Source organism: Gobius niger (genome assembly GCF_951799975.1).
Source record: "Gobius niger genome assembly, chromosome: 12".
NCBI classification, from domain to species: domain Eukaryota; kingdom Metazoa; phylum Chordata; class Actinopteri; order Gobiiformes; family Gobiidae; genus Gobius; species Gobius niger.
In genome coordinates, this window is record NC_136863.1 from 22902416 (window position 1) to 22921373 (window position 18958).

Genomic DNA, 18958 nt, shown 5'->3' on the forward strand with positions numbered 1-18958 from the left:
ACTGGGTCAATACAATTACTCAAGTCAAAGTTCATAGTTCATAAAGCCACATACGTCTGGATTGGAATATTGCTGAATCTCTAAGCCATTAGATTACATTACCTTCCACGGCTCCTCTGGGCTCCTCGAGGAAGTACGACACATCTTTCTTCCCCATGGAGTCGTCGATGTGGTCGTATGTGATCTGAGGGATGGACACCGCGCCACCCCCCATGGACCCATTACCACGAGACTTTAACCTCCTTTTGGTGCCTCTTTTCTGGAGCAAAACAAAAAAAGAAGGTTATCGATAAAGATATCCTCCCAGAGCAACTGCCCCATTGTGCCACACATGGGCCTTCGTTCGTTCTCAATACAACTTCCATTCGGCACTAAAGGTACACTTCTTGTGACCCCAAGGCCAACGTTAGTTGGCAGGAACAACATGTGACTGAAGAATATGTGGTTATGTACATCAAAGGTGATTAAGACAGTTTCTGACTATTCAGGATATTTGGTCAGTTTAATTGAGGGCAAAGCACTCTGCATGTGATTCCCCAAATGTTTTGCCTCATCTAAATGGTGATTAAATTGGTGCCAATTCCCACACTAATTATGCAACTGTTATGAGGATGGGCTTTATATAAAATTATTGGATCAGATTTGCGTGCTTATAATGTGCCAGCAATTCATTACAAATGAACATAGTTTAATGGCTCATTATGGGAATCGTGGGAATATGGGTAGGGAAAAAAAAACTTCGAGCAAAACTACTTTGTGGGTAAAGTTAGCGAGATGCAATAAAAAACGCGGGACATCAAATTATGAATAAAGATTTTTTTTTAACAATGCTACCAGCCACTGTAAAGTCACACGCTGAGACAGAAAGAAACGGAAGAAACCTGGTCTGATTCATGTGGGTTCAATGCTACACAAAGATTTTTTTGTTGTTGTTCCACCAGACAAAGGTTTACTCCCATGAGAAAGGCGGCGGTGACATCATCTCCACTGACTGGGTCTTTGTCCAGTCCAAACAAAAGCCTGGAGTCATTCTGGAGCAGCAGAGGCGACGGGGTGCAACTGTGGCCTACGTGATGTGTGAACGTCTATGGACAGGTTCAGGAGTAATACAGGAGTGCATAAAGACACTTGGAGGTTGTTGTTGGTTTGCTGAGACGAAAGTCAATGATTTATTTATTTATTTTTCCCAAGCCACTTTGCGACTGTGTCTGAATATAATAATTCCAAGTAGAATGGGTGAAAGGTAAGTTATAGCAGTCAATGTCACTTGAGCAGTTACCGTTAAGTTGAGTTTTCTGATGTTGGGACTGGAACCATCTACTGAGTCCACTGGGTTCACAGCCTCTGGAGTCAGGAAATACAATTTCCAGGTGGAAGCGGTACCTCCGGGTTTTTCCACTGAATAGCACCTCCACAGGGTCTGCAACATTATCAGCACATTGTAATTAACGCAGCTCTTCCCTCTTCTCTTTTCTTCTTTTGATTTTTAACTGTTGGCTACAGCCCAAGGTGTTTATAGCACAGTACACAACAGTCTCATTTTTCAAAAGCTGCTGCTCTTACTGTATACTCTATGGGGGCATGCAGCTTAACATCCAAGGACAATAAGAAAATGTGTAGTCTGGATAAAAGAGGGCCAAACCTGGATGAGCGAGGCCGCTGCAGGGATCTGTCTGTTGAAGTGTTTCTGTCTTTGTTTCTGCTGAACTTTAAGGGCAAACCCTGAGCCCAAGATCCCCTAAAGCAATAACATAATTAATCAATGAGTCCATAACACAAAGTAAGGTATAGGCTATACTGCGACATTTACAGCGGGAAGAGCGAAGAAGGAGATGGCGAACACACTGAAGCAGGAGGCAATAGCTTTGCCAATCCACGTCTGAGGGATCTTGTCTCCATAACCGATAGTAGTGACAGTCACCTAAAAGGGAGCACAAAAACAAATGGCAATATTTCCGGCAAATATTGAGGTTGTGCTTGGGTTGGTGTTGCAAAACTAATACAAAAAAGACATGCATTTCATGTTTAACGTCTTAATCCTCACCTTTACCGAGCACATTTTCTCCATTTTGGCTTTACCCAAATCTAAAGGCTTCCTGCCTTTAGAGTTTACAACTTATAGGGCAGTGCAATGCCTCATTTGAAGTTTATTACTCATTAATTGTCTGTGAGTGTAAATACTACACTGACAGAAAAGACAAAGGGAGAGAGGGATATTGTACATCCAGCTACACAATGGAGATAATCTTTTTACTCAAACTTGGCTGTAAATACTGCTGAAGTGGCGCTAGCCCGCAGTTAGCTTTGCCTGTTAACTTGTTAGCTTCTTCGTGATCCCATTAGTGTGTATTGGTGACTCCGGCCCGGAGGCAGGAAAGTTGCAATTGTGCTTTTCTGGCCAGAGTAAACAAGTTACTTAGTTCTTCTTTAAGAGTTTCTGAGTGCTTATGTAGTTTTTTTTGGCGTGTATTGGTCACTTTTTCATGTCAAGACTCTGTTGCTTTTCTGGCAGGTTTTTTTGTCTTTCTTTAGTTGTGCATCTGTCATTTTGGAAGTGTTTTTCTTCCGTTGAAATTTTTTTTAAATCGCTTTTTGTTGCATTGACGCTTTTTTTTATTGCTTTTTTATCGTGTTCACATCACTTTTTCATCTAAATTTTGTCACTTTTTTATGGCTTTTTCGTTGCTTTTTCATCACTCTTAAGTTGTCTTTTTGTCGCTTTTTTAATTGTGTTAATGCTACTTTTCCGTCACATTTTTGTCGCTCTTTTGCCACTTTTTTGCTTCTAGATTTGGGTAATTGGGATTTGGGTAACTGGAGAAAATGTGCTCTTTTCATGTGGGGGTTAAGAGGTTAATAAAGATCTACACTGCAGAATATGTAGATTTCAACATAAAAAAGCGTCTAAGTATTGTAACTGTCTTTGTAAAAAAGTCTATCAAATAATGTAATAGTGAAAGACAATACATCTTTTTTAAGGGGAATCTGAATGAGTCCTGGGCAAATAGGAGTGACACATTGTTATTAAATGTGTATATATTCTGTATATATTTCTATTTTTTTTCCCAAACAAGTTTTAAACCACCAAGATCAGGTCTTCACAGCTCTATTCTCCGCACAGAAGTCCATCTTTGTAGCTCTAATCCCAAATTGAGTGTAAGAATCTGACGAGAAAAGAAACAGCTCTGGCATTTGTATTCACACCGGCTCTCAAAAGCAAGCCAATTGTAACACATTCGGCCTTAGAGGGTGTCCATGGACTGTGAAGCACAACGAAGGCCGCTGTAAGGTGAGATACTTAAAGGGGATTTGGGAGCAGGAAAGGAGAAGAGTGGATGGCCAATAAGAGGCCCCAAATGTCACGACTAAAAAACCTTCTTTTGACAGCTCAAGTTGAGTGGTGCTTACAGACAATAAAGGAGAAAACCTGCTTCACATCAGCGTGAAAAGTGACACTCCGAACGGTACCGCACAAACACCTTACTGAGGTATATTTGTCAGCATTTCAACTATCTGTCGAAAACTTTTGCACAGTAGTATGATGATGGGTAATTTGCACTCGAAATCGGCTGAGGCGTTGAGAGAGACTACTGTATGTGCCGGGAAAAGGGGATATGAATCATAGCGCTGGCTTTTCCTCTGCACCTGCACATCCCAAATGTGAAACGAAACCAAAATAAACCACACAAACCGGTAAACGATTTGCATTTTTCCAGTAAATGCGCTTAATTCATTTTCCAACAACTGAAAGGCAAGAACACAGGATCAAAGCCCCACAAGTTCACTCTTTCACAGATACAAAAGTGGCAAAACAGTGACCCTTTTGATTTACGGCCTATTTTCACTTGCACTTGAAAATTAACAGCTTTTCCACTTCGTTTAACACAGACGTGAGGGAGCTCCATGACCCTCCAAACCTGTGTTACATAATGGGCAGTAATCCCACAATTAAAGTTTTAATTAAAGGAACTGACACTTTACATTGGTGCGCTAAAAGTTTTTTTGGGGTTTGAAAACCCAGAGGTGAATGGTTTATCGCTGTTCCGTTGTGACCTGCTGCTGATCCCGCGCACAAAGCTGCCATAGGTTTCTCATTACTCCAGGGCTTTCGATTCAAATGTTTAATTAACTGCCTTAGAAACGTGAATCTCCGCAAAGAAAGGGAAACAGCCAGACATGCCACCTGCCCCGAGTGTTACCGTGAACATTGCGGTTCACCAAAACAACCAAAGTGAGACGCAATCGGAAGGAGGAGATTGCAGTTTCACGGCACAAATCAGCAGTAGAGCAGCCCATTTGGAGACCGTGCTGCTTACAAATACAGTCATTTGCATGGAATTTTAACAAGAATACCGCTCAACAACGACAAACAAATCTAAAAGCTTCTGGACTGGAGTGCAACAGTACAACGCCTTGTTTGAAAGCTAAGGGCTACAAAACTGATCTGAATCTTTTTGTCATGTTGTGGCTGCATTTTTTTGCCTTTTTTTTGTGCTTTTTCAGCGTTTTTTTGTTGTCACATTTTGACAATTTTTTGTCATAATTTTTTTGTTATTGCTTTTTTGTCCATTTTTTTGTCTGGTTTTTGTTGCTTTTTCATTGTTTTTGTCATTTTTTGGTCACGTTTTTGTCACGTTTTCATAATTTTTGTCATCACGTTGTTGTCACTTTATTGTCGCTCTTGAGTCACTTCTACGTTGTTTTATTGTTGCTTTTCCGGCATGTTGTTTGTTGGCCAACTTTGTAAATTATAGATTCATGCTCCTCTTCAAAGATTTTCTAAGACCACTCTACTTTCATATAATAGTAACAATGACTAATGAAGTTATCCAATTGAGCAAACTTACCACTCCCCACCATAGGGCGTCTGCATAGCTAGAGAAGCCAGTTTTGCCCTCCTCATCGACCGCATCTTTCTCCGCCAAGTAGACAAAGTACGATGAAAAAATTAGACCCAGGAAACCAATGTACAAGGTTGTGATCAGCTCCTACAGAAAAAAAAGAACAAATGAAATCATTAAATAAAGTCATCCAGCACCACTGGGCTTTCATCAGCATAGAAATATTCTACATACTTGTCGATGTATGAAGACTACAGATCCCAGAAGCCTCCAAGTCCCGCCTTGTCGGTCCACGTGCAACATGCGCAGGATTTGAAGAAAGCGTATACCCCTGCACAAAAGCATCTTATCATTTGACATAACCTTTTTAGAACGGAAGGCTGTCTACAAAATGTAAAAAGGTTCACAACTGGTGTAGCTTCAGTACCCACCTTCAACCTTTCACGACAAGTTTACAACCCAGTTTAAAATATATCTAATATATATCTCATTCAGTGATGTTTCATATTGTACCTGATTGCTGATGTGGCAAAGACTTGGCCATTGGATCCAACTCCGAGCACAATGATGGATGCAATGACCACAATCAAATCTGTGGGAACGACCAGAGGCCAGAGGGGAAACACACTCAGGTATTGTGGAAATATTTGATGAAGAAAGTGTTTAAACATCTAAAAAGCAGCACATCAAAAGAATACAAAGGGACATAGGAAATGCCAGGTTCACCTATGATTGATATGGGCTTTCTGATAAAGCGCAGCCGTCCTTTGATGCCGGCGTATTTGCTGCGACAGCCCGCTGACCACAGCCGCACCACGTACTCTGAGCCGAAGAACACCACCAACACCATCTCCTGTGGGACACAACAGAACTGGGTCAAGAAGGACAGTTCTGTATATGCAAGTAATGAATGTCAAATATTTTCACATTATGTACTGGTTCAAGGCTGATGGAAAAATTGATTAACACCGAACATGTCTGACACCTCAGCACTTCCTCACTTGAGTCATGTAGTGTGTGCAGAGGTGGAGCTGTGAAAATCATATTCCAGTCACGTCACAAAACTAGTTGATTTGATCAGATATGGTCTGAAGCAAACTTATGAGATGGTGTACAGAAAAACCTTGCAACAATGTAGCACAATGTTGCGGTTTTTTTACTCATTAATTGTCCGTGAGAGTAAATACTACGCTGACACAAAAGACAAAGGGAGAGAGGGATATTGTACATCCAATTACACAATGGAGATATTTTTTTTCACGCACACTTGGCTGTAAATACTGTTTAAGTGGCGCTAGCCCGCAGTTAGCTTTGCCCGTTAGCTTGTTAGCTTCTTCTTCGTGATTCTATTAGTGTGTATTGGTGCCTCCGACCCGTAGGCAGGAAAGTTGCAATTGTGGTTTTCTGGCCAGAGACACCGGGGGAGATGAAAGACCCCCAATGATCCCATTAACACTTGCATTACCCCCAGAGGGACTACGAAAAGGATTTATTAAGGTCAACAAGGTACTTAGTTCTTCTTTAATATTAGGTGTCATTTGTTACATTTCAAGCTTTTTTTTTCTTTTTTTTTTACATTGGTCTGAGTCCTGTTTCCCAGACTTAGAAAATGAAAGTCACAGTAACCTGTAAAATTATCAAAGCCATTATTTCCAGTGGCCAAGACTATCCAAATGAAATGAGATGGTAATGACAGGCGAGTGTGAGACAAAGCGCATCGGAGACACAGAGGTGGTCTTGTGAAGCAGGACCACCCACCTGTGAGCACAGATGGAGGGCGATAACTCTTTTGTTATTGAGGCGCGGTCAATGGCCAAGTGATTGAAGCCACATGAAAAATACCAGCACACTCGACTCGAAGAGATAAGGGTCTACGTTCTGTAGATGGCATCTGTTATGAATGTAAACAGTGCTTCAACACTTCATAGTGCATACACCCATTGGTGCACCCACTACGTGATACGAGAAAAAAAAAAAAGTCAGATGAATATTTAAACTTAAGCATATCTGTCATAAAAAAGATCAAATAGAATCAAATAGTGGGAAAAAAAAAAACATTCAAAGACTCACTAAACAGTGAATATGAAACTGCTGTCAGGTGGATGTGGCAGATCACACAGTTTCAAGAGCAGTAGCTCCCTTCACCCACAACTCTGTGTCTCTTATCAACAAACTGTCAAGTACAAATATCTCAAATTCATTTCTTAAAATGGTGTCGCCATCACACATTAAAAGTGATCAAATGAAACAAAACCTCTTTTACTGTATTTCCTGTATACAATGTTAACTTTGACATATTTTAATTTAGTTTTAGTCTTAAGTCTTTTCACGAAAATGAAACAGAATTTTAGTCGAGATTTAGTTAAAAAAAAATCTTTTACATTTTGGTCAAATCTTAGTTGGCTAAAATTGCATGTAAATTTAGTCAATTCAATTTAATACAAATTTAGTCAACTTTGCGTTAATAGCATTTATTATAATCATTGGAGGTTCTCCCACATGAATATATGGAAGTGAATGTACATGATATGAGGTTCTTTCAAACCGTCAGTGGAAGTTTGGATGATTTTAGTCTCTTCTTTTCATTCATATTTAGTCTTATTTTAGTCGACAAAAATATCTGGATATTTTAGTCCCAGTTTTAGTCTCATGAAAAACGTTTGATTTAGTTAGTGCAAAAATATTACTTTGACTAAAATTATGACTAAATATTTTAGTTGACGAAATGAACACTGCCTGTATAAGCTATTGTAAGTATGTGTAACCTATGGATCGGGACAAAAAATAGCATCCCTAAAGCTTAGCCCTGGGTCCCCATAGCTTGTAAATACAGTTATTACAGCTGGAAATGGTTGAGTCACTCACAAATGTCACTACACTGCAAGAAAAAGATTGGGAAACACTGCTCTATCAGACAAACCATTGCAATATCGATAATGTAATATTGATAATGTATTGTTTGATATTTATTGCATTGCTATATTCTATTTGGGGGAAAGATCTTGAATATGTAGATCAAATGAAGGACTATCTTCATTAACCTGTGTGTATCCATAATATTTAGGGAGCATAATCTTAGGGTGGCTGTCCATGTGGGTGGCCACTGATTGCGTGAACTGACTGCACCTTGACCCACTCTCGTATGACACTTGAAACCGCGAGTCTAACTGCAAAAACACTGCACCAATGAAGCACGAATAACAATGCAGTGCCAGTCAAACCACTCATTATAGGGAAATGGGGGATGGGGGTTGTATGTATAAAATAAAATTATTACAACAAAATTTGATTTGGCTTGTATTACATCATTTTTCATCAACATTATTATATTAACATGAGTGACCTAAAAGACTTGGTTGGGCTCGTAAACAACTACTCAGTCTCTAATACTGACTCTCTGCCACTGTCGTTCTTGAAATTAAAAATACACATTCAAACAGATTTTGAAAAAGTGAATGGATTATTCCAGATAAATCCGTAAATGAGGTCACCCAGATGTACGAAGGTGTATCACAAACGCTGTGTTTACCACAAAACAGCTGCCTGTTCAGTCAGCTCTAATCTCATCAACCCTCTCAAAAATGAAAGTGGGTATTATACAGTTATATCAGAAATGATTGGATTGACTTCTGTGTGCGACAAATTTACCACGCACAGGTGCACAGAAAATTCAATTCAGTGAATGCCTGGTGAACAAACCCCTCATCCTAAATAAAATAGGCATGAAGCAAACAAGGCATATATAGCAGCACATCAGGACACACAGCATCTACAAGAAATGGAAGAAAGGAAGGGATACTATGTCAAATGTTTAAAAGTTATAGGGGAGGGAGAAAAATGATATCTACTCAAATAGGGCTGTGCAATTAATTGAAATTCGATAACGATTTCGATCATTACACTAGACGATTACAAAATTAGCATAATCTGATTTTTTTTTTTCCTTTTTTTCTGGCAAAGCAGACTTGCATTATTTCACGGCGCTGGGATTATTTTCCCCTCACAGCGCTGTGTGATGATGTCAGCAGGCTGCGCTGCTCAGTTTACTTGCGCAGGTGTGATGGCTGGCCAGCAGGGGGCAGGTGTGAAACAGGGACCTCTCTTTAATCAAGGCATACATGAAATCATTTGTACTTTTATGACTGTTCAGAAAACAGAAAATATTCAGCATCATTTTTTTAAAAATATATATATATAAATATATAAATAAAATAAAGACTTTTTTTTAAAGGCAACAAATAATCGTTTGAATAATCGTGATTACAATTATGACAAAAATAATCGTGATTATTTTTTTTTTCAATAATCGAGCAGCCCTATACTCAAACAAATACAATTTAAATTTTATAATTTTTTTGTCAATTGTACCTTCTATAAAAAGCGCTGATCTTTATGATGCAGTGCTTTAGTAATGACAGCAATGGTACTGGCTGCAGAAATCTTGGCATCACAAGTTAAGTCAGAGTTATCGTCAAAGATGAGTAACAAATATGCACATATTCATAATATGGTTTAATGACAATAAAAACAAAAAGTAGAAACACTGCTACAGGGAAATACTGTTGTGTAATCGTTCAAAGTAAAGGTTCTTCAAGTCACTTCTTTGAGCAGCATGTTAACTTAAAGTTAAACTAAGTAACTTAATAAATCCTTTTCTTTCGTCTCCCCCTGGTGTCTCTGGCCAGAAAACCACAATTGCAACTTCCCTGCCACCGGGTAGGAGCACCAATACACACTAATGGAATCACAAACAAGAAGCTAACAGGCTAACGGGCAAAGCTAACTGTGGTCTAGCGCCACTTAAGCAGTATTAACAGCCAAGTTTGAGTGAAAAAATATATCTCCATTGTGTAATTGGATGAACAATATCTCTCTCTCCCTTTGTCTTTTCTGTCAGCGTAGTATTTACTCTCACAGACAATTAATGAGTAAAAAAAACGCAACATTCAACGCCACCTGCAGTAGCGCTTATGGCCTCTCTTGGGGCATTAGTTACTTAGTAAAGTAAAGCGTGTACCTTCCACCTTTGGCTAAAATGACCACTTGGCGGGAGAGATTTGATGCAGGCTCGCTCTGTTAAGCCTAGAGAACCCAGTTTCCCCTCTTGTCCTTTGTGTGCCCCCAGGGTCTCTGCACGGCTAACATACATGTGAGTTCACCCATGTCTGTCTGTGAGTTCTTAAAAGACGGATGATACAAGGCCTTTGTAAAGTTTCCAAAAAGGAGCAATAATTTTCTCTACCTGTTCTAAGCTCTGGATTTATGGCAGCACTTAGCAGCACTAATGGCCTAATAAGCCGTTTAGCAGCGAGTACCAGCTAGAGCAGCCTACCAGGAACCAAATGAAATGCAATAACTTCTACTAAATATCACAATAAGTTAAATCCATACACAGGGTAATGGAGGAAAGCTGAGAAGCTCAAGTACAAACTTTTTGGGGCAGTTTGTCCACAGCACAGGGAGAAAGGAGATCTACCCACCAGAGATCTTTTATCACCATCATGTGGAAAAAGAAGAGAACTGCAGCAACACTGGAGAAACTTCACTGCATCATGAACTAATAAACAGATACTTCACCTGAATAGTTTAGTATTGTACAGTTGTGTAGGCTATGCTTTCTTAATGTGTGTGGGGTTGCGCTCTGCTCAGTTTAAAAAGCCACTAAAACTACAACTGAAGGAATCTGATTTTAGCCATGGGGTCTGGCAACCCAAGTGCGGGGCTCATAGATGATCGTCTTAAGAACCAAAACCAAAAATTTAAAGCCATACTGCGCCACATTTTGTCTTATACTGCTGCCAGAAAGACAAAACATGCTCCTAATGACCAGCTAGACACAGATAATGCTATTCTTACAGTCGGTAATCACAGGATGGACATGGATGAGGACCTAACCTATTTAAATCTCATATTGGGCTGTCTTTACTCATCATCTCCATGGAGACGAGCTGGAGACGTCCCCGCTCGTCTCCACAGTAAAGTTACAATCAGGATTTAGGAGAGGTAAGACATTTGGTTTTTTTTTTACGATAAAAATATGTGCAAATAAAAAGCTTGCATCTTATTCTATTATTGGGTGAAATGTCACGCAGTGTGGCTGTAAGCAAAAACAACTTTTACACTGTGCAAAATGCTTTTGAAAATGCAAATAAACAACAACTCAATTGTTTTCAGTATAAACGATATTTGATTTGAGCATGGTTACCTCATAAAAGGGGACACAAGGAGGTCATGTTTATGAAATATACGTAAAGAAATCCTTATTTTTTAAAATGGCCATTATTCTTTTGAAAACACTATTTCATCTGTTGACAGCGGGAAATGAAAATGCCGTCCTTCCTCTCAAATCACAGTCATTAGTGGGAGATAAATGCTAAATGAGCTCAATATAGCACTTTTCCAACTACATACACTCAAAACGCTTTATGTCAAGGAACTCACCCATTCACTCTCATTCATACAACAGTGTACAATGACAGTGGAGGGAAGGTGGGTGAAGTGTCTTGCTCAAGGACACAACAGCAGTGTGCACCTGCAGAAGCCAGGGTTTGAACCTTCCAGTTATAAGATGACCCTCTCTACCAACTGAGCCACTATCGCCAAGCAATTTAGCATAGAACGCAAAAAAAAAAGAGTAGGGGGGATTATCTAGGCAGAGTTTTGTAACCTACCACAGTTGGTAAAATGACATGTACAAGAACAGAACAGATGGTTGTACACTGTACAGCGAACCAAAGGCAGCTTTTGCATAAGGTTACTCACCATCCAGAAGAGGGTTCCTGTGGCGAACTCTGCATATTGCTCTATGGTGGACAGTACACTGAAGATTAGACACACCAGCACCATGACAAAGCTGTAAGAAGATAAAGCTCCAGTTAGAAAAAATAATAATTATTATTATAATTATTATTATTATTATCATTGCGGTAACTATCCTGTAACTGCTTGAGTTGAGAGAAAAATATACATTTTGTATCAATACACCACACCATCATTACACAAAACATCTACATTCTTCATCTAAATGTAAAATATAGGCCAACAGAGTTCATGGTTGAACGTAATGCCCGTAGAAACCGAAGAAACATGGTTAATTTTGCTCATTGGTTTTATATACAACATCTGTATCTGAACAACTGTATTTACTGAAGCTAATTGCAAAACCACAATAAACTCCTCTATTAATATGTAGTAAAGTCTGCTTCTGCTGTGACACTATACAGTGCATTTGGTAGCACATGTTATGCACACTTGTTTAGCCTCGTGTCCTCTGAGGTGTTTTGGGTCTTGATGATCTGTTTGCATTAGCAGCTCACAGAATGTTCCCACATCTCTATAGCAACGCACATTCCACGGAGAACCTTCGATCTATCGGAGCATATACGACACGGAGCACAAACAGCAAGGCCAGCACGGCATCATGGGAAAAACAGAAAAGAGCAGTGAGGTAAAGAATTTCTCAAGTGCTCTAGGTGCCTCAGGAGGATCTCTATTTGGCGGAAACAAGTAAAAATGGGAGAAGCGCACAAAAACGTTAAAAACCGTATTGCAAACATCACCCTGAAAGAATCACAATGTAAGAATGCGTTAGGAAAGCGAGGAATAAGTGGACCACAATTAACCAAATTATTTTTATTGTGGGGTTAAAAAATGTGGTTATTATTAGGATGACATTATTATCACCCATGTCCTTCCGAGGAACTTTAGTTGCCATTTTTGACAGGAACTAGAGATTAACGACAAATTGTGTATTTTACAGAAATAATCCCTGTGAGTCAAGAGTTTGCATGCAGCAGCTCCATTATGAGGAAGTGCAGTGGCCATATGTGCGTGGCTCCAGTTATGTAAGGTCCTAGCATAAATCATGTTTTACAAAGATCCATTTCCATACATGTAGGGCTTACATAGTTTGTGGTACATTGATAGCTCTTCAGAGTGAGGACATTAGGCTGGCCCATAATAATAATAAGTCTTATTTCTGGAGTTTATATTTTCACGCACATGAGAAGAAAGAGAATAGATACATTACAAACCGAGAGGGGTGATACAAGGTAATGATCGGAGAGCAGGATCGCCCTATAGACACCAACTGCCCCGTGCCCAGATGGAACAGGGATTAGCAGTGTATGTGGCGGCACACACTCCTATACATGTTCCACTTCTTTTTACATCTCTTAACTTACTGGTTATACACATAAAATGCTTCATGTGCAGCCTTGCTTAACATAAAATACACCCTTTTTTGTTTGGAATCCTCAACGCTCATGATCTCACCAGCTGTTTGAAGAGGAAAAGCCCCGGTGAGGTGCAGTGCCAATGAAAAGCCAAAACAAAGCCCAAAGACCAATGTTTTGGTCTGTATTATTAGGAAGAGTATAAAGATGTTATCCTCATGTAGGTCATTGATAGGATCATGTGAGCGGTTTGTGTCACCGCGACGCATGGGATAATGACGTGGGTCAAAGTACAAAAATAATTCACCTCTTAACCCCCACCATCACCAAACACATTTTCTCCAGTTCCGCTTTACCCAAATCTAAAAGCTCCTCGACTGGAGCTCACTGCCTATATGCCAGAGTAACGCCTCAGTTGAAAGCTAAGGCCTACAAAACCGATCGAGACTTTTTTGTTGCAATGCCGCTGAGTTTTTGTCGCATTTTTGTATTTTTTTCCCCGTGTTTTTGTAATTGTTTTGCTGCTTTCTTCAATGCTTTTCTCCTTGCTTTTCAGACGTGTTTTTGCAGCTTTTTAAAATTTGTTATTGTTGCTTTTACGTCACGTATTTTGTTGCTCTTTTGTTTTTTGTATTTTCTCGTTTTCATCGCTATTTTGACTCTTATTTCAAGAAGCTTTTAGATTCGGTTAAAGCCAAACTGGAGAAAATGTGCTGGGTTCAGGTGGGGGTTAAGAGGTTACATTAACATATATATTACAAAATAACTTTTCCCGCGTTTAACTTTGCGTTTATTCAGGTTTGGCCAACATAAAGGCCAAACCATGAATGTAAAAACTAAATATTATCATGGCTTTAAAAAAAAAGAGTGTAACAATATTTTTAAGTGGTTACATCTAAGTAAATTGTATCAAGTGATAATAGAGTCACATCACAACATTCTTAAGAGCCTATTCACCTTATTCCGGGAGTTCGCGCGGGCGCCGCCATGAATTGTGAGCAATGAGCCCTTTTACGCAAATCAATCTGTTAAACATCAGATTTGAGTGGAGAATGTTTTACCTCGTTCTCCGTTTAAATGAACGGGCTTCGTGCTCGACCGGAAGTGTCAGTACAACGGAAGTACCGAGACAACGCAAAAAGTGGCAAAAGTGGGCGGGGCGGAATAAGGTGAATAGTTTAAATTTGAGGTCTATTGAGGTTATGTCTTTGTTTTTGGCTCATATCTCAATCATAACTGGAGGAATCCACATGAAACAAAAACTGTCACAAAGTGCATTGTCTCCTCTGTCAGCACATATGAACTAATGTCCAATTATTTTCTCTGTAAAACGTCAAAAAGTGATGACAGTGTGCGAAAACATGACCGTGATGTTGTCCAATAGAAAGGACTTTCAGACATAAAAATAATATCACATCAAATACTGATGAGGAAAAACATTTGTCAATTTTCATTTTGGAGATTTCTTACAAAAACTGCATTTCTCCCATAGAGGTGTATTGGCCCTGCCCTCCATCTGACATTATGACATCATCACATTCTAAATCGTGAACGCCACCTATTGCTTAAAGGAATAGGCCACCGTTTTTGTGTAAATAATTTGGATTGTATTATTGCCCTACTTTTTATGACATCATTACTTTTATTCAATATAACAATACATAACTTGATTGGAGAAGATTTGTCTATATTTCTCGGGTCACTTATTTCCTTTCCCCTCCCTCAGTTTAACCACGACCAGCAATGATGAGAATTGACATTAACTTGGCCGCCACATTAAGCCGACTTGGTCTGAAGCCGAGCAGCCATGAAGCACAACCCTATTTAGTGCCCTCTTGCCCTCCCCATCTATGGAGGCTTAGGCTGGATTACAGCACATCAGCTGCCACTCGCAAACACAGATATTCCATCCAGGCTTAGCCATCATCTTTTCCCCCAAATACATGGGAAATACATGTAAATCTGCCCACAGGTCCCAGGTCAAGATGAATGCAAGGAGAAAGGGCTTCCACAAGACCTATTGCAACCAAATCGCAATTTGAATTAAATATTGCAGAGCATACAAAATGGCCCGGACTCCATTGGATCATATAAAATCTGTACAGTACAAAATGTTATGTTAAGTTTGTATATCAGTCTTTTCTCAATGCTCAATGTTAATGCGCCAAGATGTTTATAATTACTGTTTTAGCTGCTCTTTTATCCACCAGGTTATCAGGATGCTGAACTCCCTCCCTTCCCTGCCCTCCCTGTGCTTTCACCCCTTACTCCCCACCCCCCGCTGCACAACAAGGAAGACGTGTTTGAGTGCCGTGTTCACCCGTATGTACACAGACCTATCTCCGGTCACTTGTCAAATCATGTGGATTTAAGAAGTAGCTCCAGTGGTACTATACGTATTGTGCAGTAACATGATGAGGGCAGTTAGAGTGGCTGATGCTTGCCCCCTGTGGTTATGTAAAAGATACAGGGGGCGGGGCCAAGCAAGAGACTCAGGTTGTGCTCGCCATTGCATAAGACTCTTTTGGAACACATGTCAACATAGGCTCTGGTCACTTTTACCAACTCACTACTACTCTTTGCATTGCTCGTCTTACAGATACGTTATGTTTGGCAAAAGGTATTGTATAATTGACTTTATTGCATCTGGAGAGATATTTATAACATACTACTGTAGGGGTATTCCCTAACAACATATGTGGATTTACCCCTAATGCACCGGAAACTGGCAACTATAGATTTAATCATATCTGTATCACCTGTTGATGATGGGACAGATGTTTATGGACAAACAGATTAGGCTGAGTTGATCTGTATTTCGGGATATAAGCTTGTGTGAGCTAATATCTATTTATTGTGAGTGAATGAGGCAATCCAGTTACATACAAGCAATTGCATTAGAGCTGATGCCTGGCTGCGTCTGCCACAAAGGCTCAAACAGTGGAGGTCACATTCTCTAATCATGAGCAGCTTGTCTGTGGACAAATCAATCTGTGGTTATGTTTCCACAAAACTGCATACAATTATGCAATAAAAATAATACAGACGCAAAGAAGAAAAGTCAAACAACTTTTAGTTTTCATAAACTTCAAAAAATCTTTTGGTTTCGTTGCTGTGTTCAACAAATTAACAACACTGTGAAAGACTCTGGGAGTCTCCGCAGTCAAAGTTCATAACATTTTGGCAAGGCTTTTCCATGGAAGTAAATTGCATTAAATATTGTAGGTTCAATTTCTTTCCACTTCAAAATTGCCTTAAACTAATCTGAGATTTGAAGAAATTGCAATTACAACCATTTTTTAAATAATTCCAAAGAACGCACATAATAAAGAAGTGAAATACCTCTTAACCCCCACCTGAACAGAGCACATTTCCCTAGTTTGGCTTTACCCAAATCTAAAAAGTCAAAATTGAAAATGAGGATGAAAATGTGACCAAAAACACAACAAAGAAGCCACAAAAACACAACAAAAAAGTGCTGAAAAATGACAAAAACGACAAAGAGTCACAAAAGAGCAACAAAAAGCGCTGAAAATGTGTCAAATCTATGTATGAAAAAAGTATTTAAAAAAAGGAGGTGCTACACTGGCCAAAAAGCTGTAAAACTTTAGATTTGGGTAAAGCCGAACTGGAGAAAATGGCGGGGGTTAAGAGGTTAAGTAACCAGTTATGCTACTTGGCTGCAGAGTAAGACTAGACCATCTGCAAGAGTGTTGGGCCTTTATACCCCGTCTCACGTCTGAAGAGCCTGTGATAAAGGCGTCCATCAGTGACATTGACAAGTAAGAGTTACTTAAGGAGTGTCAGAGGCATCAGTCTGGAGGGTTTAATATTCTATGAAGTGCGGTCTCAGGTTCTAGCTCTTTTTTGTCACGGGTGAACATAAGAGCTGCAATTACTGCATCAACACTTTATTATAGTGGGAACACTAAACGTACATAATAATGACTCGATTACCATAATCAAGCAGGTGCAATACGAGTTGATTTATAAGATACTTTCATGGGTCATCATGTCTCAATGAGTAAAATGCTATTACCCACATCGGTTGATGTTAAGGCTGTGCAATGAATCAAATAGTTAATAATTATTATGTGTAGCATTTTAACAGGGATTCCATCCTGGCACTAAAATGGCCAAATCCTGCTTAGCTTTAAAAAGACAGACAAGGTATTGTAAAGGTGGTATGCCAAATCAAAATTGGATTGAATAGTCAATGTGTGTGTCAAGTTTTCATTGCATAGTACGAGACATGTCCTTACTGTGGCATTTGACAGAAGGAACTCCCCTTTGAATCTACGACATCACAGTCATCCAGGATTTAGAAAAAAGCTGAAAATAACTGTAGCTAATTCTGTAGTCATTATAGAGTATATACACAATATTAGCTGATATTATAAGTAATATAGAAATTGCAATTAGCCCTGAATAGATTGACCAAACTTTTTGTACAAACAATGTCTGCAGTCAGTGCGTGGATTGCCTCCCAAGTATTACTTAAATTTACACAAATGTATTCCAAAAAGATAACTGAAATATTTGGTATTTTTACGTATGAGTCTTTTGTATGTTGTGAACTTGATAATCCTGTAAAATGTGTTAAGTAGAGGTCAGTAGACTCCTATAGCAGGTCAAGTGAGCAGCACAAAGAAGGTGCTCCATGTTTCATGCATGAGCTGCTGGTTTGTTGACAGTGTGGAAGAGGCATACAGTACACAACTCCCTTGGACTAACAGTGTGAGTACTAAATCTCACTGACCTGGTACGATTCAACCTAGACTACGACTGACAAGCATAGACTTCCCCTAATTCACAAAGAAGCTGCAATGCAAGTAATTACCATGTATGAAGAAGAAGGGCTGCTGCACATAGATTTTCCAGAAGATCTTGAGTATTCTGATTGCAATTAGATTTGCCCTGGACAGGAGTATTAAAAAGTGACGTTTAAGCTGCTAAACTAATATAAGTTGCATATTGTAGAGGTTGACACTACACGTGTAGAAGGTTTATATAAAACTCATTGAAGACTGTATATTTCTTTGCGTTATAAACTGTATAAATTGCATTGCAGCCCTGACGTTTTGCTTATTGTTAATTTTGATTCAGTTGGCAATAACTGGGCCTCCCCTGTATGAATCTGACCCTCAGACAATGGTCTATGGTGAAGACACCTCGTAGTCTGATTTCAATACAAGGCAATTCAATACAACTTCTAGTATAGACGAATCCTTATCAAATATTAAACCTATCTGTCTATCACCAATCTGGGCTATCATTGAGATAAAACAAACAACAAAGTGGGCAGTAGCTTCTTCTAAATACTCTAAATAATTTAGGTCAGAGATAAAATCAACTTCATTAATTTGTGTTGAGTGTGCAATGTGCACTGACACCGTGAAGAGCGGTACTCACACGAGAAAGTGGTAGAGGAAGCATTTTAATCCAGCAGGTCTCTCTAGGAAGTTGTAAACATCCCCCTGCATACTAGTCTTGATGTAAGGGCTCTGGAAGTCCTTTGGGTTCTGGTGCAGCAGCCAGCTCGAGCGCCCGAGAGGTGGCGGGATTGGGGTGAGTGAAGGCTGGCCCGGTGTGATCTGCAGCGCTGGGTCCTTTGTGTCCACAGGCGGACAACGGGGAATGCCTGATCCATTATTCACCGCTGTGGGCTCTAGTTCCAGTGAAACAGGAGAGTAGCGGCTCCTGTCAGGTGCCTGCAGGCCCAGCCCCGCCACAGAGGAGTCTGCGGAGCCCAAGGGGTCCACATCCAGGTCCTGGTCCAGGCTCAGGCTCAGGCTGCTGCCGGCATATCCATTTGGACTGTACCCGATGAAGGAGCTCCCCATACGACTGCCATAGTCGCGCTGCACATGGCAGGTCATGTGGAAGGACCGTGCCCGTTTTTCCCCCATTCTTCCTGAGGTGAAGATTCGGCATAAAAGTCCT

The 18958-nt window shown here is 39.8% G+C and overlaps 1 protein-coding gene across 1 annotated transcript in view; it reads right to left on the reverse strand.

Moving 5' to 3' along the window:
* The window catches only part of kcnq1.2 (potassium voltage-gated channel, KQT-like subfamily, member 1.2), a gene marked incomplete at its 5' end in the record, with an annotated part of 130010 nt that extends 111086 nt beyond the window's left edge, over positions 1-18924 (reverse strand). Inside the window, 10 exons of the mRNA XM_079567323.1 lie at positions 103-259; positions 1280-1420; positions 1643-1738; positions 1811-1921; positions 4848-4988; positions 5076-5172; positions 5355-5433; positions 5568-5694; positions 11604-11694; positions 18428-18924. Of these exons, the coding sequence (XP_079423449.1) occupies positions 103-259; positions 1280-1420; positions 1643-1738; positions 1811-1921; positions 4848-4988; positions 5076-5172; positions 5355-5433; positions 5568-5694; positions 11604-11694; positions 18428-18924 (1537 nt within the window). The remainder of the gene's footprint in view (positions 1-102; positions 260-1279; positions 1421-1642; positions 1739-1810; positions 1922-4847; positions 4989-5075; positions 5173-5354; positions 5434-5567; positions 5695-11603; positions 11695-18427) is intronic.
* Positions 18925-18958: the final 34 nt, after the last annotated feature.